Source organism: Capra hircus (genome assembly GCF_001704415.2).
Source record: "Capra hircus breed San Clemente chromosome X unlocalized genomic scaffold, ASM170441v1, whole genome shotgun sequence".
Taxonomy (NCBI): domain Eukaryota; kingdom Metazoa; phylum Chordata; class Mammalia; order Artiodactyla; family Bovidae; genus Capra; species Capra hircus.
In genome coordinates, this window is record NW_017189517.1 from 36262109 (window position 1) to 36289077 (window position 26969).

At 37.2% G+C, this 26969-nt stretch overlaps 1 protein-coding gene across 1 annotated transcript in view; it reads left to right on the forward strand.

The window, feature by feature from the left end:
* The window catches only part of NUP62CL (nucleoporin 62 C-terminal like), a 107483-nt gene that overhangs the window by 48167 nt on the left and 32347 nt on the right, over positions 1–26969 (forward strand). The window contains exons 2-8 of the mRNA XM_005700211.3: positions 4759–4862; positions 6398–6496; positions 12292–12448; positions 14372–14522; positions 14780–14829; positions 14965–15096; positions 18176–18287. Of these exons, the coding sequence (XP_005700268.1) occupies positions 4805–4862; positions 6398–6496; positions 12292–12448; positions 14372–14522; positions 14780–14829; positions 14965–15096; positions 18176–18287 (759 nt within the window). The 5' untranslated portion in view covers positions 4759–4804. The remainder of the gene's footprint in view (positions 1–4758; positions 4863–6397; positions 6497–12291; positions 12449–14371; positions 14523–14779; positions 14830–14964; positions 15097–18175; positions 18288–26969) is intronic.

A 26969-nucleotide genomic window follows, 5' to 3' on the forward strand; every position in this document is an offset into this window, starting at 1 on the left:
GTGGGTCAATAGAGGATCTTGCTTTGATTTATGTCATCGAGTGCTCTGCCTATATTTCCTCCAAGAGTTGTTTATAGTTTCTGGTCTTACATTTAGGTTTTTAATCCATTTTGAGTTTATCTTTGTGTCTGGTGTTAGGAAGTGTTCTAATTTCATTCTTTTACATGTAGCTGTCCACTTTTCCCAGCACCATTTATTGAAGAGGCTGTCTTTGCCCTGTTGTATATTCTTTCCTCCTTTGTCAAAAATAAGGTACCAATAGGTGCATGGGTTTATTTCTGGGCTTTCTGTCTTGTTCCATTGGTCTCTGTTTCTGTTTTTGTGCCAGTACCATACTGTCTTGATGACTGTAGCTTTGTAGTATAATCTGAAGGCAGGAAGGTTGATTCCTCCAGCTCTATTCTTCTTTCTCAAGACTGCTTTGGCTATTTGGGGTCTTTTGTATTTCCATGTGAATTGTGAAATTTTTTGTTCTAGTTCTGTGAAAAATGCCATTGGTAATTTGATAGGGATCATATTGAATTTGCAGGTTGCTTTTGGTAGTATAGTCATTTTCACAATATTGATTCTTGTTACATAGGAACATGGAATATCTCTCCATTTTTAAAAATTAATCTGTTTATTTTAATTGGAGGCTAATTACTTCACAATATTGTAGTGGTTTTTGCCATACATTGACATGAATCAGCCATGGGTGTACATGGGTCCCCCATCTTGAATCGCCCCTCCCCCCTCCCTCCCCATCCCATCCCTCAGGGTTGTCCCAGTGCACCAGCTTTGAGTGCCCTGTTTCATGTATTGAACTTGGACTGGTGATCCATTTCCCATATGGTAATATACATGTTTCAATGCTATTCTCTCAAATCATCCCACCCTTGCCTTCTCCCACAGAGTCCAAAAGTCTGTTCTTTATATCTGTGTCTCTTTTGCTATTTTGTATATAGGGTCATCATTACCATCTTTCTAAATTCCATATATATGTATTAATAGACTGTATTGGTGTTTTTCTTTCTGACTTACTTCACTCTGTATAATAGGCTTCAGTTTTTTTAATCTATTTATTTGGCTGCACTGGGTCTTAGTTGTGGCACCCAGGATCTTAGTTGCTGCATGTAGGATCTAGTTTCCTGACCAGGGTTTGAACCCAGGCCCCTCACATTGGAGACTCAGAGTCTTAGTCACTAGGCCACCAGGGAAATTCCCCATGATAGTTGGAGGTAGTAGGTAATGTTCCCAATTCCTTCCCAGTATCTCCTCCCTGTCCCCAAACCCCCAGTGGCCTTACATGTTTTAGATAGCAGGTCTTATTTATTGTCGTGAATTGTTTAACAGTTGGATGTAGGCAGCAACAGATTCCAATAAAGTTACTTATTAAAACATTTTTTCCCTTTGAAAAGGAAGAAGAATATCTGTAATTATGTATTGAAGTCTGGAAATGGTTGGTTCAGTTCAGCATAAATATTTATTGAGCATTTAGTATCCTGTGCCCTGTGCAGTGATCTATAGTGAGGATGAAAAGATAAACTGTTTTCTGTTAAGCAGTTAATCTTATTTGTGTCTTTATGTACTTGATTTCTCAAACTTTATTTCCTTTATAGTTTTTATTTTAAATTTTCAAACAAGCAGCCAAGTAATGTTTTCTGAAATTTTATTCCAGACTTCTATTTATTATTTTTTCTCACAGACTTATTGTATAATTCACATACCACATAATTTACCCATTTAGAGCACACAGTTGATTGGTTTTTAGGATATTCACAGAGTTATGCAGTCATTACTAAAGTGTGTTTTACATTTTCATCATCCACCGAAGAAATACCATGCACACTAGCAGTCACTGCCCATTCTTTCTTCACCCCAGTTCTGGCAACCACAAATCTGCTTTCTGTCTCTCTAGACTGCTCTGTTTTGGACATTTCATATAAATAAAATCATACAATATATGGTATTTTGTGATTAGCCTGAGCATGTTTTCAAGGCTCATCCATGTTTTAGCATATATCAATACTTATTTTCCTTTTTATGGCCAAATAAAATTCCATTGTATTAATATACCACATTTTATTCATCATCTCATCAGTTGATATTCATTTGGATTGATTTCTTTCATCTTTTGTTATGAATAATGCTTCTGTGAACATTCATATACATATTTCAGTGTGGATCTATATTATCATATCTTTTGCTTGTGTTCCTAGGAGTGGAATTATTGGGTCATATGGTAACTTTATGTTGAACACTTTGAGAAAATGCCATGCAGTTTTATTGAAGAGATTACACTGTTTTACATTCCTATCAACATTGCATGAGATTTCCAATTTCTCCATCTCCTTGCCAACATTTGATATTATCTTTTTTACTTTAGCCACTGTTTTTTATTTTTTGATGTGAAAGTTGCTCAGTTGTATCTGACTCTATGCAACCCCATGGACTATACAGTTCATGGAATTCTCTAGGCCAGAGTACTGGAGTGGGTAGCCTTTCCCTTCTTTAGGGGATCTTCCCAACCCAGGTATTGAACTTAGGTCTCCTGTACTGCAGGTGGATTCTTTACCAGCTGAGCCACAAGGGAAGCCCTTAGCCATTCTAGTTGCTATGACATAGTATCTCATTGTGGTTTTGAGTTGCAAGTCCCTAATGACTGATGACATTAAGTATGATTTCAAGTGTTAGGTGGCCATTTGTACCAACAACTTTGCATCTTTATGACCATTCTTGTTTAGTCACCATCTTCTTCTGACCACAGCCTGGAAAGGATCTCTACATTTAAGGATTCATGTCCTTAGTTTTGCTTACCTGGATAATCCAGGATAAACTCCCTATATCACGTTACTTAACTAATTTGACCATTACCTCATCTATAAAATCTCATTTGTCAAAAAAGGTAATGTGTTCACAGTCTCTGGGTATTAGGATGTGACCATCTTTGGGGGACCATTTTTCTGTCTACCACACCATCTTAACAATATAAAATTTTCTGATCTATGCACATGAGATCTTTCCATTTTTCTAGGATGTCTTTCTTTCAGTAATATTTTCTGTTTTTCTGGATACAAGGCTTGCACTTCTTTTGTTAGGGTTGTTCATAACTATTTTATTCATTTTGAATAATCATAAATGAAATACTCTTAATTTCATTTTTGGGTTGTTCATTGATAGTATATAGAATTGTAATTTATTTTTATATTGATCTTGTATCCTGTAACTCTGCAGAACTTGTTTATTGTTCTAACAGATTTTTTATGGATTACTTAGGTTGTTATGTATTTGTGATAATATCATCTGTTAATAGAGATAATTTTATTTCTTCTTTGCAATCTGTTTGCCTTTGTTTTCTTGCTTAATTTTTGTGGCAAAAACTTCCTATGTATTGTTGAAGTGGTAAGAGCAGACATCCTTGTTTTGTTTTTGGTGGCAGTGGAAAAGTATTCTGTCTTTCACTGTTAAGAATGATGTTAGCTGTAAGTTTTTCATAAATATCCTTAATCACATGTAAGAAACTCCCTTCTTTTTCTAGTTTGTTGAGTGTTTTCATCATGAAAAAGTGTTGGATTTTCTCAAATGCTTTTTCTGCTTCTATTGAGATGATCATGTATTTTTAAAATAATGAGATAATTAAGGTATAATTCATATATTTTAAAATTCACCCTTTTGAAATGTACAATTCAGTGTTTTTTAAAATGTATTCACAGAGTGTGTAACTATCACTGCTATGTAATTCAAGAACATTCTCATCATCCCAAGAAGAAACCCTGTAACCATTAGCAGTCACTCCTCATTACCCTCTCCTCCCAGCTCCTGATAACTAACTACTATTATGCTTTCTGTCTATGGATTTTCCTTTCCTGGACATTTCATATAAATAGAATCATACAATATGTAACCTTCTGTGTTTGAAAGTGAAAGCGTTAGTCGCTCAGTTGTGTCTGACTCTTTGTGACCCCATGGACTGTAGCCACCAGGCTTCTCTGTCCATGGGGATTTCTAAACAAGAATACTGAATGGGTTGCCATTTCCTTCTCCAGGGCAATCTTCCCAACTCAGGGATCCAACCCAGGTCTCGTGCATTGCAGGCAGATTCTTTACCATCTGAGCCACCAAGCCCAAGTATTCTTGCCTGGGAAATCCCATGGACAGAGGAGCCTGGTGGGCTACAGTCCATGGGGTTGCAAAGAGTTGAACACAACGGAGTGACTGAGCACACACGTGGATGTAACCCACCAGGCTTCTCTCAGTGGGATTCTCTAGGCAAGAATACTAGAGTGGGTTGCGATTTCCTTCTTCCAGGGATCTTCCTGACCCAGGGATTGAACTCACATCTTGTGCACTGGCAGACAGATTCTTTACCACTGAGTCACTGGGAAGCCAATACTAAGCAGTACTGTTGAACTGTTTTTTGAATCAGGATTTTACTATGTCATGACAGGACTTCCCTGGTGGCTGAGACGGTAAAGCGTCTGTCTACAATGCAGGAGACCCGGGTTCAATCCCTGGGTCAGGAAGATCCACTGGAGAAGGAAATGGCAATCCACTCTAGTACTATTGCCTAGAAAATCCCATGGACAGAGGAGCCTGGTAGGCTACAGTCCATGGGGTTGCAGAGTCGGACACGACTGAGCGACTTCACTTTTACTATGTCATACTTATTAATTTTCCTTGCTTTGTTGTTACTTTTCTGTATAAGTAAAGTTTGTTATAGTGGTGTTACTTGTTAAAAATGATTTTGACTTTTTCTTTTTGCTTGTTACTTTAATTTAGGGTTACTCCAGCATCTACTTTTGCTGCCACTGCTAGTTCAAACACCATGCTATTTACCCCGTTTTCAGATTCTTCTACCTGCACTGCTGCTACTGGGCCCTCGTGTAAGTTACTAGTTGCAAAGAAAATACTATTATTTTGTATTAGGCCATTTAACTCAATTTGCCAGTATAAGCTATGGATCTCCGACACCTCATAAGTTATCATTATGCTTGATCCCATCTGTAGTTGCTGATATCAGTAGTAGCTTTGCTTAAGAACCTAATTGTCATGGCTTCCATTGTGAATTTTATATTAATATGATTATTACAGCTTAACATGATGATTTTAAGCATATAATTCATTAACATTGTAATGTTTTGAAACAATTTCTTGAAGATAATGGGAATAGGAAGAGTGGGAGTTTTGCCAAATATGTCTGAATGGTAGAAGTCTTATTATCCTTGTGAATCAGATAAAATGGGAAACAAATGTTGGAGCCTTGCTGCATTTTCTTCTTCTATATAGACCAGGTTTGTGATCCTTACATTTTACCTATAAGAAGTGTTACATGACAAAAGGATCAGCTGTAGTTTTGTACTTTTATGACACTGTGAGATGTCTCCTGTTCTCTCCTCTTAAAGATGAACACCTGGATGCTTTGAGCTAAGAAGTGGGACATTAATTATCTCATAACCCAACTTCTTTGCTACACATCTTCCATTAGTAGAGTAATAACAAATGTTGAGAATATTGAATTCTGTATATATCTTAGGTAATTATTTTTTATAGGTTCACATAAACTGCTGGTGCTTTGGAGGCATCTACGCAGTGCCATGATATTAACCATTAGACTTTGTTACTATAATCCTAGCAGGAATACGGTCCTCCCAAAGCTCTGTTATAGCAAAATTGTCACCATTTCTGGTAATAAAACTTGCCAGGAATTCCTAATACCTAGTTCAGCATGAAAAATGGTGGCTTGCCATCCCCATCATCTTGTGCAGTTGGCATAGGTGAACATTGGTTGAAATTGCAGGTTACCACTTGAGTTGTATTTTCTTCTAAGTAGGCATGATTTTAATCTTGAGACATGACTGAGATTCTGGAAACCTCTTGATATATAATATCTTTCTCAAGTATAATAGATGTTGTGAATATGACACTGTCTGAGGTTGGGAGTTAGAATTATTGAATGAATTCCATTTTCAAAGTCTTGACTTCTGACCTTTGATAGGTTTTTTTTTCCTTTCCTGTCCTTAATGTCCTTGCCTACAAAATTAAAAGAAATCTTAACCACAGTATTTTTTAAAATTAACTGTAATGAGGAGGTATAGTCTACATGTCATAAAATTATTTTAAGTGTGTATTTCAGTGATTTTTAATAAATTTACTGAATTGTATAACTATCACAATAATCCAGTTTTAGAACATTTGTATCATCCCAGTAAGATCTCTCAGCCCCGGACAACTACTGATCTATTTTTTGTCTCTGTCTATGCCTTTTCTGCACTTTTCATATAAATGGGTTGACTATAGATTTTTTAAGTTTAGCCAAAGTTACTAAAGGACTCCTCAGATGAAAAATACTCTATATAAATTCTTCATTCACTATTTTTGATTAAAAGGGTAATAGGTAGTATTATGTTATTCTCTACAGTTGGTGCCCCAGTAACTTCAGCTGGAATGTTTGGTGATACATCTTTGGGATTTGGATTAAGTTTCTCTGGAGCATATGGAGCAGCTGCTGTTGCATCTAGTAAGATTTTACAATTATTGGGATGTATTTGGATGCTCATTGGAAATGTAACAACAGTAAGTAGGTTGTATTCCTTAGTTTCTAGGATTCAGTTGGTTTTGATCATCTCATCAGAGTATCCAAAAGGTACATCAATATTGAGAATTGTCGAAGAGTGGAAGGAGATAGTTGATACCAATGATATTACTTCTTTTAGATGACTACAATCAGAGCTGCTATCAAACTCTTGTCAACTTTGAAGCTTAAACATTTTTATTATTGATCATACTGTTTAAAGTGACCCAATATATTGGGATTCCTAGTTTTAGTCTCTAAAAATTAATCTAAGATTTGATCATACTGTTTAAAGTGACCCAATATATTGGGATTCCTAGTTTTAGTCTCTAAAAATTAATCTAAGATTTGACCTGTGTTGATCCTCTCCTCAAGTTAATTACAAGAGTTTCTGTAGATGTATCCTAAATTTATTTCTGCCAGTTAGGTACTAGTTAGGTTGTAAATTAAAGAAAACTTAGTTATCCATTAGTAAAAGTGTTAGTTGTTCAGTCGTGTCCTTCTCTTTGCAACCCCAAGGACTGTAGCCCACCAGGCTCTTCTGTCCATGGAATTCTCCAGGTAGGAATACTTAAGTGGGTAGCCATTTGCTCCTCCAGGGGATCTTCCCAACCCAGGAATCAAACACAGGTCTCCTGCATTGCAGGCAGATTCTTTACCACCTGAGTCACCAGGGAAGCCCTTAGTTATCCATTGCCTATTACCTATAGTTATCCACTGACTTACCTATTGTGAGCTGGGTGGTTAGAGATCAGTTACTACTTAAACCTACCATTTAAGTTAGACTCCACTGTAGGGAAGTGTTGTTTGTTTTCACTTTAAAAAGTTTACTTAGGGCTGAAATGAATCTTTCTTCAAACCTGTCGTAAGCTAAAAGTCAGCCCCTCTGAAGTTTAAAGTAATTATTCGTAAACGGAGATGTACACCATCTTTTGCATGACCAACACTTAACTGAGTTTCTGCTGTGTATTTGGCTAACCGGCCATCCTATGAGCATTATGAAGGGTATGGCTTGAGAACTTTTTAAGTTACTGTATTTGCAAAAAAAAAATGTAACATAGTTTCCCATATAAAATGCTGAACAAAATTTGATTCTTTCAATACTAGGTTGAGTCAGTGAAGTATGAATTTGCAAGCTCTTTGGTGACTCTGCCATACCTCACCCCCACCTAAGTCTTCAAATTCGTTCCTGCATACTGACACCTCTGCTACAAGCCCATGTATCTACCATTGCCTTGTGTACTTAGCCCACCTTCTATCAGATATGTTTCAACTCAGTACACCCAGCCCAGAGTTGTTTTTTTTCCCCTACTCACCTTTCTTTCTCCCCAAGTATATTTACTTGCCCAGATTCATCTCACAGATTAGCCCTGTAGGGCAGCTCTCAGATATCTGTGTCTGTAAATCTATCACCATTTGGGATTGTTTTCTGTCCTAGATATAATCAGCAAGTTTTAAGAGAAGCTTGTTTGTTGTCAGTCTCATCTTTTGCATGAGTCTTAAGGAAGTGAATCTAAAGTGAGTCTTAAGAAATGAGTCTAATGCTGTCCATTCCTAGCATGGAATAAGATACATAGTTGTTGATCAGACAGGATAGGAAAATTTAATTGTAGGGTCTTTTAAAGGATGGTCTCACTATTTTAGGCTTCCCAGGTGGTGCAGTGGTAAAGAATCCAGTTGCCAGTGCAGGAAATGCAGGAGACGTGGTTCAGTCCCTGGGTTAGGAAGATCCCCTGGAGGAGGAAATGGCAACCCACTTCAGTATTCTTGCCTGGAGGATACCATGGACAGGGGAGCCTGGTGGATTACAATCCATGGGATGTCAAAGAGTTAGACACTACTGAGCACACTGAGCATAGCACATTGAGCACTCACTTTTTTATTTATTGATTTTTAAGATTATCAGAATAAGATTTATTTAAATGCAAATCCAAATTTTTTATGTAATTATTTTCTATTATTTATAGAACAGTGCTTTCCCTTTAGTACACAGATAACATGGAGTTGACTTGTATTTAGTTTTGACCAGAGTTGTAACTTGTAAAATCAGACTGTGATAGAACCTTTATTCTCAAAACTATTGCTTCTTTTGGAATTAGTTGAAATATTATTGTTATTTAATATTGTCTACTATGACAGAGCTAATTTATACCTTTTAAAAATACCATAAAAATAAGGAATAAAATGCTATATAAAAAAGTTTAAAATAATCATGCCATTTTTTATGACTTTATAAAAAAAGTTTAAAATTATCATACTATTTTTTATGATTTGATTCCTTTGTGTTTAGACTGACAGGTATTAATTTTCCTGAAGGTATCACACAGCATCTTTGGAGAGGCATTGATTTATGTTAATTTCTTTGTTTAGTGGTAGTGATGGTAGTTGCTTTTCTAAATATTACAGAAACCATACACACATGCATACATACATATATCACACCCTCTAGAGGGAACAGTATGGTTCTTTCCTTAACAGTCTTTTTTCCAAACACATACAAACATACATTAAATGTGTTTTTTTTTTTAATGGGATACACACACTTAATCTTAGAATTTGCCATTTTCTTAAGTATATATTATCTTTGGACATCTGTCCATGTCAGGAAATGCTGACTTAAAAAAAAAAAAACTTCTTTGGGTGAAGATAAACTCCTTTACAAGAAAGACTTGTGTTTTTCTTAATGGTTTATCTGTTTTTCTGTCTTGAATGTAGTAATTACACAATGTTAGAATGATTAATCAGTAAAGGGAGCGGTCTTGTCATTAATTTTCAGCATTTCTGAGGAAGGAATTCTTTTCAGATCAGATTTTTTATTCTTAGATGAAGAATGTGATGACATGTGTCAGTAAACAATGCTACGTGGAATCTAGTCTGTAATCTCTGCAGTGTTTTAAGTGATGATGACCCCAGGGATCTTTGGCATTTGGGTATGATCGTCTCTTGCCCATTCCACTTTCTAACACAAAGAATGGGGGAATTGTTGTAAGGATCCTTGTGGCCAAAAAGGAAATGAAGTCTTGTGGAAAGCTAATACACATATTATCATGGCGATGAACTTTAAGGAAACTGGGATTTAGAAGTTGTTTTAAAGTCAGCTTTAGGGACCTCCTGAATTTAATGTTGCATTTCTGTTTTATTGACTATGCCAAAGCCTTTGACTGTGTGGATCACAATACTGTGGAAAATTCTGAAAGAGATGGGAGTACCAGACCACCTAACCTGCCTCTTGAGAAATACGTCAAGGCTGTATATTGTCACCATGCTTATTTAACTTACATGCAGAGTACATCATGAGAAACGTTGGACTGGAAGAAACACAGGCTGGAATCAAGATTGCCGGGAGAAATATCAATAACCTCAGATATGCGAATGACACCACCCTTATGGCAGAAAGTGAAGAGGAACTAAGGGGCCTCTTGATGAAGGTGAAAGAGGAGAGTGAAAAAGTTGTCTTAAAGCTCACATTCAGAAAACTAAGATCATGGCATCCAGTCCCATCACTTCATGGGAAATAGATGGGGAAACAGTAGAAACAGTGTCAGACTTTATTTTGGGGGGCTCCAAAATCACTGCAGATGGTGATTGCAGCCATGAAATTAAAAGACTTTACTCCTTGGAAGAAAAGTTATGACCAACCTAGATAGTATATTCAAAAGCAGAGACATTACTTTGCTGACTAAGGTCCGTCTAGTCAAGGCTATGGTTTTTCCAGTAGTCATGTATGGATGTGAGAGTTGGACTGTGAAGAAGGCTGAGCGCTGAAGAATTGATGCTTTTGAACTGTGGTGTTGGAGAAGACTCTTGAGAGTCCCTTGGACTGCAAGGAGATCCAACCAGTCCATTCTAAAGGAGATCAGCCCTGGGATTTCTTTGGAAGGAATGATGGTGAAACTGAAACTCCAGTACTTTGGCTACCTCATGCGAAGAGTTGCCTCATTGGAAAAGACTCTGATCCTGGGAGGGATTGGGGGCAGGGGGAAAAGGAGATGACAGAGGATGAGATGGCTGGATGGCATCACTGACTCGATGGAAGTGAATCTGAGTGAACTCCGGGAGATGGTGATGGACAGGGAGGCCTGGCGTGCTGCAATTCATGGGGTCACAGAGTCGGACACGACTGAGCAACTAAACTGAATTGAAACATAATTTAGCCATTCTCCTTTTGTCTTTTTTAAAATATTTTTTTAACTTCTTTTTGGTTTCTTTACCCCTTTTTCTGCCTTACTATTTTAGCTTATTTTTAATTTTGACTTGCTCATGACTCTTTAATTTTACTTCATGTTTTCCCTCTGTCAGTCCTTTCAGCTCCCCTCTGTCTATTGTCTGATTCTTTCTACATGTTTGAAAATGTTTCCAAATTTCTGCTTAGAGTCTGATGCTTTCCATATTTCTGGAAATACTTCCGTATTTTTACCTGCCATCTGATTCTTTCCAGAGTTCTAAATTTTTGAAAATGAGATTCTGACCCATCTTTTATCCTTGTTTGGCTAGAGCTTTTCGTGCCAGACCCTCTCATAGGCTGCCAGTAACGTAGATGCCCACCCTTGTGAACTAGGATCAAAGGATAGAGTTTTAGTAACTCTATCCTTCCCCATGTTTATTGCCCACTTCTCTTCTACCTGTAGTTCTCTCTTGGTTTTCTGAATTTTTATGGCAGTTTTGGTTCTTTCTTACACAATGAGCACTTAACAATGCACAAAAAAGTGTGGCTTTTAACTATAATACTGGCTAAGATGTATGCCAACTATGAGCTATGGTGTAGAGAAGCAGCAGTCTTCCCTACTGATAGGAATGCAAATTGGCAATATCTTTTTGACAGGGGAATTTGGAAAGAAATAATTATAATTTAGAGCATGCTGACCCTTTGGTCTAGCAATTTCATTTCTAGGATTAATTACACAGATATATTCAAGTAAGTATGCAAGGTTAGAGATGTACAGAGATTTTGTGTAAGATTACAATTATTCTTTTCTTCAAAGTTTAGCAGAACTTACCAGTGAGGTTGGATGTGAGAGTTGGACTGTGAAGAAAGCTGAGCACCAAAGAATTGATGCTTTTGAACTGTGGTGTTGGAGAAGACTCTTGAGAGTCCCTTGGACCTCAAGGAGATCCAACCAATCCATTCTGAAAGAGATCAGCCCTGGGATTTCTTTGGAAGGAATGATGCTAAAGCTGAAACTCCAGTACTTTGGCCACCTCATGCGAAGAATTGACTCATTGGAAAAGACCCTGATGCTGGGAAGGATTGGGGGCAAGAGGAGAAGGGGAAGACAGAGGATGAGATGGCTGGATGGCATCACCGACGCGATGGACATGAGTTTGAGTGAACTCCGGGAGTTGGTGATGGACAGGGAAGCCTGGCGTGCTGCGATTCATGGGGTCACAAAGAGTCGGACACGACTGAACGACTGAACTGAACTGAACCAGTGAGGTTATCTAGGTCTGGAGTTTTCTTTATGGAAGAGTTTAGAGGATTGATTCAATTTCTTTAATGGTTATAGGTCCGGTTAGGTTATAAATTTTATTTTTCTACATATTTATCCAAGATTTTCAGTTTTTAGCAGGAAGCTTAATCCAGATAACTGGCCTGCCATATAACAATGTTGAGTTAAAACCCATTACAACTTTGAATTCAAATTCACATTAAAAAGCACTTCTATGGGTTTTTTTATCCTGAATGATCAAGTGCTGAGTTTTAAATTTTCTTACTTATTAACATTATACACTTTATTTTCCAGCTACAGCATCAACCACCACTACCACCACTGTTACCACCACTACCACTACTACCACCACTAGTAGCTTTACCTTGAATCTAAAACCACTGACATCATTTGGGATTAATAACACTGTTCCAGTCAGCATTACATCTATACCTTTTACTCCGACTGTTAAGTAAGTATTCATTTGAAAATTTGTATCAGTTTCATTTTACTTGTCATACACAAGACAGTTTGCTTGTATATCAGAATAGTGTTTGAAAGTTAGGTAAACGACTCAGAGTCAAGGAGCAGTTAGAGAAAGGCTTTCTGTTTCTTAGAAGTTGAACAACTAAAAGGATACTTTTGTCTTCTGAATATCACTATAATATAATTATTACTGTTCTGAATAATAGGTAATATTTATTATGTGATTACTATATGTTGAGCAATATGGCAGTGCTTTACACACACATCATATCATTTAATCCTGACAATAACTTTATGAGTTAGGTACTATTTTGTTCTCACTTTATAGATGAGGAAACTAGAGCACATTAGGATTTTATAATCTGCCTCTGGCCATATACTTGGTAATGGTTGAGCCAGGATTAAAATTCAGGCAGTTGAGCTCTAGAGCCTGAATTCTTATAATTTATGCCAGTTTGGAAATAATTTGTTTCCAGTTTCGGGCTATTATGAATAAAACTGCTATGAACATTTGTGTACAGGATTTTGGTGAACCTGGGCTTCCCTGGTAGCTCAGATGGTAAAGAATCTTCCTGCAATGCAGGAGACCCAGGTTCAATCCCTGGGTCAGGAAGATCCCCTGAAGAAAGGAATGACTACCCATTCCGGTATTCTTGCCTGGAGAATTCCATGGACAGGGGATCCTTTGGGGCTATGGTCCATGGGGTTGCAAAGAGTCGGACATGACCAAACAACTAACACTTTTGGTGAACCTAAGTCTCATTTCTCTGTACAGCCCATCTGTACAGTTACTGGGTGGTATGGCAGTTGCAAGTTTAGTTTTTAAGGAAATTGCTATAAATCTTTTCCAGAGTGGCTGTGCCATTTTACCTCTCCAACAACAATGTATGAGAGATCCAGCTTGTCCATATTCTCACCAGGATTTGGTGTTGTCACTTTTTTTTTCATTTTTGTTGTTCAGTTGCTCAGTTGTGTCTGACTCTTTGCCACCCTATGGACTGCAGCATGCCAGGTTACCCTGTCTTTCACTCTTTCCCAGAGTTTGCTCAAACTCATGTCCATTGAGTTGGTGATGCCATCCAGCCGTCTTATCCTCTGTTGCCCTCTTCTTCTCCTACCCTCAATCTTTACCAGCATCGGGGTCTTTTCCAGTAGTCAACTCTGCATCAGATGGCCAAAGCATTGGAGCTTCAGCTTCCAGTATCAGTCCTTCCAATGAATATTCAAGGTTGATTTTCTTTAGGACTGACTTGTTTGATCTCTGCAGTCCAAGGGACTCTCAAGAGTCTTCTCCAGCTCATAGTAGTTTTAATATGCATTCCCCTGATGACTAATGATGTTGGACATCTTTTCATATGTTTATTTCCCATCTGCATATTCTCTCTGATGAAGTGTCTGTTCATACCTTTTGTCCATTTCTACTTGAATTTTTTTTTACTGAGTTTTGAGAATTTTATGTATTCTAGATACCTGCCCTTTGTCAGATATGTGGTTTATGAACAGTTTTTCTAACTCTGTAATTTATCTTTTCATCTTTTAAAGAGTGTTTCACCAAATAAAACTTAATTGACAAGGTCTGATTTATCAATTTTTCCTTTAATGAGTTGTGCTTTTAGTGTCAAGTTTAAGAACTCTTTGCCTAGATTCCAAAGATTTTCTCCTAATTTTTTTCTGAAAGATTTACAGTTTTACATTTGCTGTATTTCCTTAGGATAACTTCCAGAGACTTTGAATGGTTGTTTTTGAAATAATCTTTACCAGTTTTGGTGGTTTTGTTAGGGAGCAGGTCGGGGAAATGCCTGTAAAATGTGATATTTTTTTCTCTAAGTTATTCTGTGTTATACTTTTAAAAATCTGATCATACTTTGGAAAGTATGATCATCCAATCATACTGTATCCTTCTTTTTAGTGCAATCATAACTCCTGTGATGACATATGGTCAGCTGGATGGTCTGGTAAACAAATGGAACCTTGAGTTACAGGATCAAGAGAAACACTTTCTTCACCAGGCCACCGTGGTCAATGCTTGGGACTATACATTGATGGAGAATGGTGAGAAGGTAAGAAGATGTTCTCATTAATTTACCTGCATTGTACAAGTATTTTCTGATGAACAAAGGAAAATAGACCCATGTTTCATGGTTAATTTTTCCTTTCAATATTAGTGATAAACTTAAAAATATTTTCCTTAGGTAATAAGTGCCCTGAGTTAGGAACTCTTTCATACTTGAAGTGTATATTACAAAATAAATATTGCCTTACAGTTACAATATAAATTCAAATATTTATACTATTATGTTCTTATTTTCCTTTATAGATAACTGCTTTACATGGAGAAGTAGAAAAAGTGAAACTGGATCAGAAAAGGTAGAACCTTAGCTTCCCTAGGTTGGAAGATTAAAGATCTATTTCTTTGTCTAGTTGTTTTTCCTTGTTATAGTTTATTGACATTTATTTTGTCACTCCAGATTCCTTTCATCAGCCCTTATATTGACTTTTCAGGCTGGAACAAGAATTGGATTTTATCTTATCACAACAAAAGGAACTGGAAGATCTCTTGATCCCGTTGGAGGAGTCTCTAAAGGACCATAGTGTGTCTGTTTATCCACAGTATATAGATGAGCATGAGAAGACGTAAGTAACTAAATAAAGATTGAGGAATAGGGCAGGTCTTAGCTACTAAACAAAGATAAAAATGATTTTGAAGGCAGGGAATAAAAATTGGGAGAAAAGTGCAAGTTCTGGTAGTTGCCATTTATCAACTTATTTGACTGCTATTTATGTTTTCAGGATGCTTGAAAATGAAGTAGTCAGTTTTGTTTTGTAACATTTTGTAAACTGTTATTAATCTCAGGGTTAGACATGACCACTGTAAAGTTTTTATATTTGTCAAGTTTGTTCTTAAATTAGAAATACAAATTTTATGTGTGTGGTATCATGATATTATGGAATATTTATGACCTCCTATTTATACTGACTCTTTTTAACCTAATGTTCATGCAATTGCTTCAGTGATAAATCCATTTCTTATTTTAAGGGAAATTTATTAATCTAGGGGCAGACTGTGTGGCTTTTAAACATTGAATGGTTTTGTCGATGTCTTAGATTTTATTTTCTTTTATTTGTGTGTGATTTGGTCTTTACCTTTGGTCAATATATTGCCAATATTCCCACAGTAACATTATTTCTTTAGAACTGAGATTTGGTAATCAGGCCAAATTAAAAAATTTTATTAGAAGAACATGTATGAATGTGCTACATAAACTAAATCTGGTTGATTTTTATGAATGGCTTATTAGTGAGTTAAGACTGAGCTTATTTTTTAAAACCTTGCAAGTTAGCTTTTTGTAGATGTATTAAATGTGGTAAGTACAGCTAATCTGTATGAACTCTAGCTCTCTGTTTCTTCTATTGTATTTCAGCCTTTGTGAATCTTTTGTTTCATTTCACTGATTATCCTATGCATTCTATCATTTTCTTGGAAAGAGTTACATTTTCAGCCATGTGAGCATACCTGTAGGTTGAAGAAACATTCAGTTCAGTTCAGTCACTGAGTCATGTTCAACTCTTTGCGACCCCATGAATCACAGCACGCCAGGCCTCCCTGTCCATCACCAACTCCCGGAGTTCACTCAAACTCATGTCCATAGAGTTGGTGATGCCATCCAGCCATCTCATCCTCTGTCGTCCCCTTCTCCTCCTGCCCCCAATCCCTCCCAGCATCAGGGTCTTTTCCAATGAGTCGATTCTTCACATCAGATGACCAAAGTATTGGAGTTTAAGCTTCAGCATCATTCCTCCCAATGAACACCCAGGACTGATCTCCTTTAGAATGGACTGTTTGGATCTCCTTGCAGTCCAAGGGACTCTCAAGAGTCTTCAGCACCACAGTTCAAAGCATCAATTCTTCAGCGCTCAGCTTTCTTCACAGTCCAACTCTCACATCCATACATGACCACTGGAAAAACCATAGCCTTGACTAGACGGACGTTTGTTGGCAAAGTAATCTCTCTGCTTTTTAATATGCTATCTAGGTTGGTTATAACTTTCCTTTCAAGGAGTAAGCGTCTTTTAATTTCATGCCTGCAGTGATTTTGGAGCCCCAAAAAATAAAGTCTGACACTGTTTCCACTGTTTCCCATGTATTTTCCATGAAGTGATGGGACCAGATGCCATGATCTTAGTTTTCTGAATGTTGAGCTTTAAGCCAACTTTCTCACTCTCCTCTTTCACTTTCATCAAGAGGCTTTTTAGTTCCTCTTCACTTTCTGCCATAAGGGTGGTGTCATCTGCATATCTGAGGTTATTGATACTTCTCTCAGCAATCTTGATTCCAGTCTGTGCTTCCCCATCCCAGTGTTTCTCATGATGTACTCTGCATATAAGTTAAATAAGCAGGATGAGAATATACAGCCTTGACGTACTCCTTTTCCTATTTGGAACTAGTCTGTTGTTCCATGTCTAGTTCTAACTGTTGCTTTCTGACCTGCATATTCTTTCTGATTGTTTTTAGGTAGTCAGATTTATATTACATTGGAATCTTTACTAGAATCTTCAACAATCTAGGCAGCCAATTATCTATAAGTACTTTGGGACAGAAAGGCAGTAGTTACAAATAAATCTAACTGAATTATTTAGTTTTTATAGACAAATGTCTGTCTAGTCCAGACTATGGTTTTTCCAGTAGTCATGTATGGATGTGAGAGATAGACTATAAAGAAAGCTGAGTGCTGAAGAATTGATGCTTTTGAACCTTGGTGTTGGAGAAGACTATTGGGAGTTCCTTGGACTGCAAGGAGATCCAACCATTCCATCCTAAAGGAAATCAGTCCTAAATATTCATTGGAAGGACTGATGCTGAAGCTGAAACTCCTATACTTTGGCCACTTGATGGGAAGAACTGACTCATTTGAAAAGACTCTAATGCTGGGAAAGATTGAGGGTGGGAGGAGAAGGGGACAACAGAGGATGAGACGGTTGGATGGCATCACCGACTCAATGGACATGAGTTTGGGTAAACTCCGGGAGTTGGTGATGGACAGGGAGGCCTGGTGTGATGCAGTCCATGGAGACGCAAAGAGTCGGACACGACTGAGCAACTGAACTGAACTAAACTGATAGACATTGAAAAATCCTCTGCTCACTTTAAATCTCATAAACATTTTCATTGACTAGGTTAACTGTGTGTTTGTACATGCACAAATACTTGGGGTGGAAATCTTGAGAATTTAGCCAACTAATCGATTTGTTGTGAACTCAACAGATTTTTCTGACTTTGATTGTTATGAATCTCATTTCTTAAAATATCTTTTCTTGAATGATGGAGTATATTTGTATGAGATTTTACTTTGAAAATTTATGTATTCAAACTTGTTGCAGACATCTCAGCATTTCTTAAAATCACTAAACACCAAAATAACTTCTCATAAAACTAAGTAACCTATGGATTTATTCTGATATCTAATAGGTGAGGTAATGGGTGACTGTAAAAGTGGCAATGTGCATAAAAGCCTTCATCTATGTAGTCTTTTTAGAATATGGTCGTGAATGCTACATCCATAAAAATATGCTGTTAGTCATAACTGAGACACAGTGAGAAGGTAGGGGAACGAGGGCAGATTCAATTGGCAGTATCATTCTTTGTATGTCAGTAACAGTGCATAGTGGAGAAAACATTTTTTTGTTAATCCCTTTATTTTACCTTCCTTTTCAGTTACAAGTTAGCAGAAAATGTAGATGCTCAGATGAAACAAATGACCCAAGATCTCAAGGACATCACTGAGTACCTGAATATATTTGAAAGTCCTGCTGACTCTACTGACCCGGTGTGTTAACTGCTTTATCTATTTAGACAACCAAAATTTAGTATGAAATTAGCATTCTCTTGTTCCTTTGCCTAGTCACCTTCTCCTGTCCTCTGTAGTGTTCCTTACGTGCCTCCAGAGGTACGAAGTTTTGGGTGTAGTTAGTGGAGCAGGAAATGTTCAGGAGCACAAAAAGGTTGTGAGTTTTTTTTTTTTATTATTTCCAGGAGGGTAAAAAAATTACTGATCTCCCAAAATTTTTAGGGTTTTCTCTCTGTTCTTCCAATAAGTATGTCTCTATTCTAATTTTTCTATTCACTTACTCATTAGCTAGTTTATTTGTCCTTTTACATATTCATCTACATGGTGATATAATTGTGAGTGTATGTGTGTATATATACATATACATGTTTTGAGTCTTGTAGGTATATCCAGGCAATCCTTAATTTATAATTAGGTTATATTTCAAAAGTTCAAAAAGTCAACTACTCAAGACTTACAGTATATTTTTCCAGAGAATATTTAAGTATAGTTATTAGGTTTCCACCTGCCTTGTGGAATCCTAGTTAACTCATAATGTAAATTTATTATAACATGAGAAAATATAGCTGAGGCTCCAGTTAGAGAGTTGAAATGTTTTAAATTAATTTAGTGGTAAGAAAAGATTGATTTATTTTCATTTATCTATACTCTAATTAAAGAACTTATTTCCTCTGCCTTTTCCTATTGTCTTAGTAGCTAAATAGAGCCCTTTTCCCCACTCCCACCCCATGACAGTAATGGTAAGAGAAGTCTCCTGTTGTGGGAGCTCAGGTTGTACTTTCTTTTTTTTTTCTTTTTTAAAATATAAATTTATTTATTTTAATTGGAGGCTAATTACAATATTGCATTGGTTTGCCATACATCAGCATAAATCCGCCACAGGTGTACATGTGTTCCCCAGCCTGAACCCCCCTCCTACTTCCCTCCCCATACCATCCCTCTGGGTCATCCCAGTGCACCAGCCCCAAGCATCCAGTATCATGCATTGAACCTGGACTGGCGATTCATTTCACATATGATATTATACATGTTTTAATGCCATTGTCCAAAATCATCCCACTCTCGCCCTCTCCCAGAGTCCAAAAGACTGTTCTATACATCTGTGTCTCTTTTGCTATCTCGCATACAGGGTTATCGTTACCATCTTTCTAAATTCCATATATATGCATTAGTATACTGTTTTTCTTTCTGGCTTACTTCACTCTGTATAATCGGCTTCAGTTTCATCCACCTCATTGGAACTGATTCAAATGTATTCTGTTTAATGGCTGAGTAATACTCCATTGTGTATATGTACCACAGCTTTCTTATCCATTCATCTGCTGATGGACATCTAGGTTGCTTCCATGTCCTGGCTATTATAAACAGTGCTGCAATGAACATTGGGGTACATGTGTCTCTTTCAATTCTGGTTTATTTTTCTGGAATTGAGCTACAGGAGTTGCTTATATATTTTTGAGGTTAATTCCTTGCCAGTTGCTTCATTTGCTATTATTTTCTCCTATTCTGAAGGTTGTCTTTTCACCTTGCTTATAGTTTTCTTTGTTGTGCAGAAGCTTTTAATTAGGTCCCATTTGTTTATTTTCACTTTTATTTCCAATATTCTGGAAGGTGGATCATAGAGGATCCTGCTGTGATTTATGTTGGAGAGTGTTTCGCCTATGTTCTCCTCTAGGAGTTTTATAGTTTCTGGTCTTACGTTTAGATCTTTAATCCATTTTGAGTTTATTTTTGTGTATGGTGTTAGAAAGTGATCTAGTTTCATTCTTTTACAAGTGGTTGACCAGTTTTCCCAGCACCACTTGTTAAAGAAATTGTCTTTTCTCCATTGTTTATTCTTGCCTCCTTTGTCAAATATAAGGTGTCCATAGGTGCATGGATTTATCTCTGGGCTTTCTATTTTGTTCCATTGATCTATATTTCTGTCTTTGTGCCAGTACCATACTGTCTTGAAGACTGTGGCTTTGTAGTAGAGCCTGAAGTCAGGCAAGTTGATTCCTCTAGTTCCATTCTTCTTTCTCAAGATTGCTTTGGCTATTCGAGGTTTTTTGTATTTCCATACAAATTGTGAAGTCATTTGTTGTAGCTCTGTGAAAAATAACATTGGTAGCTTGATAGGGATTGCATTGAATCTATAGATTGCTTTGAGTAGTATAATCATTTTCACTCTATTGATTCTTCTGATCCATGAACATGGTATATTTTTCCATCTATTAGTGTCCTCTTTGATTTCTTTCACCAGTGTTTTATAGTTTTCTATCTATAGGTCTTTTGTTTCTTTAGGTAGATATATTCTTTTCGTTGCAATGGTGAATGGAATTGTTTCCTTAATTTCTCTATTTTCTCATTATTAGTGTATAGGAATGCAAGGAATTTCTGTGTGTTGATTTTATATTCTGCAACTTTACTATATTCATTGATTAGCTCTAGTAATTTTCTGGTGGAGTCTTTAGGGTTTTCTATGTAGAGGATCATGTCATCTGCAAACAGTGAGTTTTACTTCTTCTTTTCCAATCTGTATTCCTTTTATTTCTTTTTCTGCTGTGATTGCTGTGGCCAAAACTTCCAAAACTATGTTGAATAGTAGTGGTGAAAGTGGGTGCCCTTTGTCTTGTTCCTGATTTTAGGGGAAATGCTTTCAATTTTTCACCATTGAGGTTAATGTTTGCTGTGGGTTTGTCATATATAGCTTTTATTATGTTGAGGAATGTTCCTTCTATTCCTGCTTTCTGGAGAGTTTTTATCATAAATGGATGTTGAATTTTGTCAAAGGCTTTCTCTGCATCTATTGAGATAATCATATGGCTTCTATTTTTCAATTTGTTAATGTGGGTATTACATTGATTGATTGGCGGATATTGAAGAATCCTTGCATCCCTGGGATAAAGCCCACTTGGTAATGATGTATGATCTTTTCAATGTGTTGTTGGATTCTGATTGCTAGAATTTTGTTAAGGATTTTTGCATATATGTTCGTCAGTGATATTGGCCTGTAGTTTTCTTTTTTTTGTGGCGTCTTTGTCAGGTTTTGGTATTAGGGTGATGGTGGCCTCGTAGAATGAGTTTGGAACTCTGCAATTTTCTGGAAGAGTTTGTGTAGGATAGGTGTTAGCTCTTCTCGAAATTTTTGGTAGAATTCATCTGTGAAGCCGTCTGGACCTGGGCTTTTGTTTGCTGGAAGATTTCTGATTACAGTTTCAATTTCCGTGCTTGTGATGGGTCTGTTAAGATTTTCTATTTCTTCCTGGTTCAGTTTGGGAAAGTTGTACTTTTCTAAGAATTTATCCATTTCTTCCACGTTATCCATTTTATTTGCATATAATAACTGATAGTACTCTCTTATGATCCTTTGTATTTCCATGTTGTCTGTTGTGATCTCTCCATTCTCATTTCTAATGTTATTGATTTGATTTTCCTTCCTTTGTTTTGATGAGTCTGGCTAATGGTTTGTCGATTTTATTTATCCTCTCAAGGAACCAGCTTTTGGCTTTGTTGATTTTTGCTATGCTCGCTTTTGTTTCTTTTGCATTTATTTCTGCCCTACTTTTTAAGATTTCTTTCCCTCTATTAACCCTGGGATTCTTCATTTCTTCCTTTTCTAGTTGCTTTAAGTGTAGAATTAGGTTATTTATTTGACTTTTTTCTTGTTTCTTGAGGTATGCCTGTATTGCTATGAACCTTCCACTTAGCACTGCTTTTACAGTGTCCCACAGGTTTTGGGTTGTTGTGTTTTCATTTTCATTCGTTTCTATGCATATTTTGATTTCTTTTTTTATTTCTTCTGTGATTTTTTGTTTATGCAGCAGCATGTTGTTCAGCCTCCATATGTTGGCATTTTTAATAGTTTTTCTCCTGTAATTGAGGTCTAGTCTTACTGCATTGTGGTCAGAAAGGATGCTTGGAATGATTTCAGAATTTTTGAATTTACCAAGGCTAGATTTATGGCCCAGGATGTGATCTGTCCTGGAGAAGGTTCCGTGTGCGCTTGAGAAAAAGGTGAAATTAATTGTTTTGGGGTAAAATGTCCTATAGATATCAATTAGGTCTACTTGGTCTATTGTATCATTTATAGTTTGTGTTTCTCTGTTAATTTTCTGTTTAGTTGATTTATCCATAGGTGTGAGTGGGGTATTAAAGTCTCCCACTATTATTGCGTTACTGTTAATTTCCCCTTTCATACTTGTTAGCATTTGTCTTACATATTGCGGTGCTCCTATGTTGGGTGCATATATATTTATAATCGTTATATCTTCTTCTTGGATTGATCCTTTGATCATTATGTAGTGTCCTTCTTTGTCTCTTTTCACAGCCTTTGTTTTAAAGTCTATTTTATCTGATATGAGTATTGCTACTCCTGCTATCTTTTGGTCTCTATTTGCGTAGAATATTTTTCCAGCCCTTCACTTTCAGTCTGTATGTGTCCCCTGTTTTGAGCTGGGTCTCTTGTAGACAACATATATAGAGGTCTTGGTTTTGTATCCATTCAGCCAGTCTTTGTCTTTTGGTTGGGGCATTCAACCCATTTACATTTAAGATAATTGTTGATAAGTATGATCCCGTTGCCATTTACTTTGTTGTTTTGGGCTTGAGTTTATACACCCTTTCTGTGATTCCTGTCTAGAGAAGATCCTTTAGCATTTGTTGGAGAGCTGGTTTGGTGGTGCTGAATTCTCTCAGCTTTTGCTTGTCTGTAAAGCTTTTGATTTCTCCTTCATATTTGAATGAGATCCTTGCTGGGTACAGTAATCTGGGCTGCAGGTTATTTTCTTTCATCACTTGAAGTATGTCCTGCCATTCCCTCCTGGCCTGAAGAGTTTCTATTGAAAGACCAGCTGTTATCCTTATGGGAATCCCCTTGTGTGTTATTTATTGTTTTTCCCTTGCTACTTTTAATATTTGTTCTTTGTGTTTGATGTTTGTTAATTTGATTAATATGTGTTTTGGGGTGTTTCACCTTGGGTTTATCCTGTTTGGGACTCTCTGGGTTTCTTGGACTTGGATGATAATTTCCTTCCCCATTTTAGAGAAGTTTTCAACTATTATCTCCTCAAGTATTTTCTCATGGTCTTTCTTTTTGTCTTCTTCTTCTGGGACTCCTATGATTTGAATGTTGGGGCATTTAACATTGTCCCAGAGGTCTCTGAGATTGTCCTCATTTCTTTTAATTCATTTTTCTTTTTTTCTCTCTGATTCATTTATTTCTACCATTCTATCTTCTACCTCACTAATCCTATCTTCTGCCTCCATTATTCTACTGTTTGTTCCCCCAGAGTGTTTTTGATCCCATTTATTGTATTATTCATTATATATTGACTTTTTTTATTTCTTCTAGGTCCTTGTTAAATGTTTCTTGCATCTTCTCAATCCTTGTCTCCAGGCTGTTTATCTGTGATTCCATTTTGTTTTCAAGATTTTGGATCATTTTCACTATTGTTATTCGGAATTCTTTATTCGGTAGATTCCCTATTTCTTCCTCTTTTGTTTGGTTTGGTGGGCATTTATCCTGTTCCTTTACCTGCTGGGTATTCCTCTGTCTCTTCATCTTGTTTACATTGCTGTGTTTGGGGTGGCCTTTCTGTATTGTGGCAGTTTATGGAGTTCTCTTTATTGTGGAGTTTCCTTGCTGTGAGTGGGGTTGTACGGGTGGCTTGTCAAGGTTTCCTGGTTAGGGAAGCTTGTTTTGCTGTTCTGGTGGATGGAGCTGGATTTCTTCTCTCTGGAGTGCAATGAAGTGTCCAGTAATGAGTTATGAGATGTCAATGGGTTTGGAGTGACTTTGGGCAGCTTGTATATTGAAGCTCAGGGCTGTGTTCCTATGTTGCTGGAGAATTTGCATGGTATGTCTTGCTCTGGAACTTGTTGGCCCTTGGGTGGTGCTTGGTTTCAGTGTAGGTATGGTGGTGTTTGATGAGCTCCTGTCGATTAATGTTCCCTGGAGTCAGGAGTTCTCTGGTGTTCTCAGGATTTGGAATTAAGCCTCCTGCTTCTGGTTTTCAGTCTTATTCTTACAGTAGCCTCAAGACTTCTCCATCTATATAGCACCATTGATAAAACATCTAGGTTAAAGATGAAAAGTTTCTCCACAGTGAGAGACACCCAGAGAGGTTCACAAAGTTACATGGAGAAGAGAAGAGGAAGGAGGGAGATAGAGGTGACCTGAATGAGATGAGGTGGAATCAAAAGAGGAGAGAGCAAGCTAGCCAGTAATCACTTCCTTATGTGCACTCCACCGTCTGGACTGCTCAGAGATGTTCACGGAGTTATACAGAGAAGAGAAGAGGGAGGAAGGAGACAGAGGTGACCAGGAGGATAAGGGGGGGAATCAAAAGGAGAGAGACAGATCCAGCCAGTAATCAGTTCCCTAAGTGTTCTCCACCGTCCGGCACACACAAAGAGATTCACAGAGTTGGGTAGAGAAGAGAAGGGGGAGGGAGGAAATAGAGGCGACCTGGTGGAGAAAAAGGAGAGTCCAAAGGGGGAGAGCACAGTCAAGCTAGTAATGTCACTCCCAAGTAAAAATGGGTACTGAAGATGGGATTCTTAAAGGTACAGAATTGATAACAAATACCAAAAAGCCAAGATTAAAAGTCTAGAGTAGAAGTTGGATTTTCAAAAATACAATATTAACAAAAAATAAAACAAAGTCACAAAAATTATAATATATATATATATGAAGTTTGCTTTAAAAAATAGGGTCTCTTTCTTTTTGCAAAGTAACAGTAGGTTATAAAAATGAAAATTAAAAGAGTAATAGAGGACTTAAAAATAAAAAACTTTAAAAAAACTGAAAATTAAAGAATGATAGTAAAAATATATCTAGGACTTTCTCTGGTGTTGTTGTGGGCAGTGTGAGGTCAGTTCATTTTCGGATAGTTCCTTTATCTGGCTTATATTTCTCAAGATCCATAGGCCCCTTCCTATGTAGTCAGTACTAACTACAGGGTTTTTTTTTTTTTTAATTTTTATTTTTACTTTATTTTACTTTACAGTACTGTATTGGTTTTGCCATACATTGACATGAATCCACCATGGGTGTACATGCGTTCCCAAACATGAACCCCCCTCCCACCTCCCTCCCCATAACATCTCTCTGGGTCATCCCCGTGCACCAGCCCCAAGCATGCTGTATCCTGCATCGGACATAGACTGGCGATTCGATTCTTACCTGATAGTATACATGTTTCAATGCCATTCTCCCAAATCATCCCACCCTCTCCCTCTCCCTCTGAGTCCAAAAGTCCGCTATACACATCTGTGTTTTGCTGTCTTGCATACAGGGTCATCATTGCCATCTTTCTAAATTCCATATATATGTGTTAGTATACTGTATTGGTGTTTTTCTTTCTGGCTTACTTCACTCTGTATAATCGGCTCCAGTTTCATCCATCTCATCAGAACTGATTCAAATGTATTCTTTTTAACGGCTGAGTAATACTCCATTGTATATATGTACCACAGCTTTCTTATCCATTCATCTGCTGATGGACATCTAGGTTGTTTCCATGTCCTGGCTATTATAAACAGTGTTGTGATGAACATTGGGGTACATGTGTCTCTTTCGATTCTGGTTTCCTCGGTGTGTATGCCCAGCAGTGGGATTGCTGGGTCATAAGGCAGTTCTATTTGCAATTTTTTAAGGAATCTCCACACTGTTCTCCATAGTGGCTGTACTAGTTTGCATTCCCACCAACAGTGTAATATAGATCAATGGAACAAAATAGAAAGCCCAGAGATAAATCCACACACATATGGACACCTTATCTTTGACAAAGGAGGTGAGAATATACAATGGAGTAAAGACAATTTCTTTAACAAGTGGTGCTGGGAAAACTGGTCAACCACTTGTAAAAGAATGAAACTAGATCACTTTCTAACACCATACACAAAAATAAACTCAAAATGGATGAAAGATCTAAATGTAAGACCAGAAACTATAAAACTCCTAGAGGAGAACATAGGCAAAAAACTCTCCGACATACATCACAGCAGGATCCTCTATGACCCACCTCCCAGAATTCTGGAAATAAAAGCAAAAGTAAACAAATGGGATCTAATTAAAATTAAAAGCTTCTGCACAACAAAGGAAAATATAAGCAATGTGAAAAGATAGCCTTCTGAGTGGGAGAAAATAATAGTAAATGAAGCAACTGACAAACAACTAATCTCAAAAATATACAAGCAACTTATGTAGCTCAATTCCAGAAAAATAAACGACTCAATCAAAAAATGGGCCAAAGAACTAAATAGACATTTCTCCAAAGAAGACATATGGATGGCTAACAAACACATGAAAAGATGCTCAACATCGCTCATTATTAGAGAAATGCAAATCAAAACCACAATGAGGTACCACTTCACACCAGTCAGAATGTCTGCGATCCAAAAATCTGCAAGCAATAAATTCTGGAGAGGGTGTGGAGAAAAGGGAACCCTCCTACACTGTTGGTGGGAATGCAAACTAGTAGAGCCACTATGGAGAACAGTGTGGAGATTCCTTAAAAAATTACAGGGTTTTAATCTATTGCTCCTGTCACTTCCAAGGAGGTTCCCTCAGTTTTAGCTTGTTTGCTGGTCTCTTCAGTGTCTAATTTCCGCCCTGACACAAGGGGGCAGTGGTGGACACTATATTAGGCTCACTTGTTCAGTCGTGCTGTGGGGAGG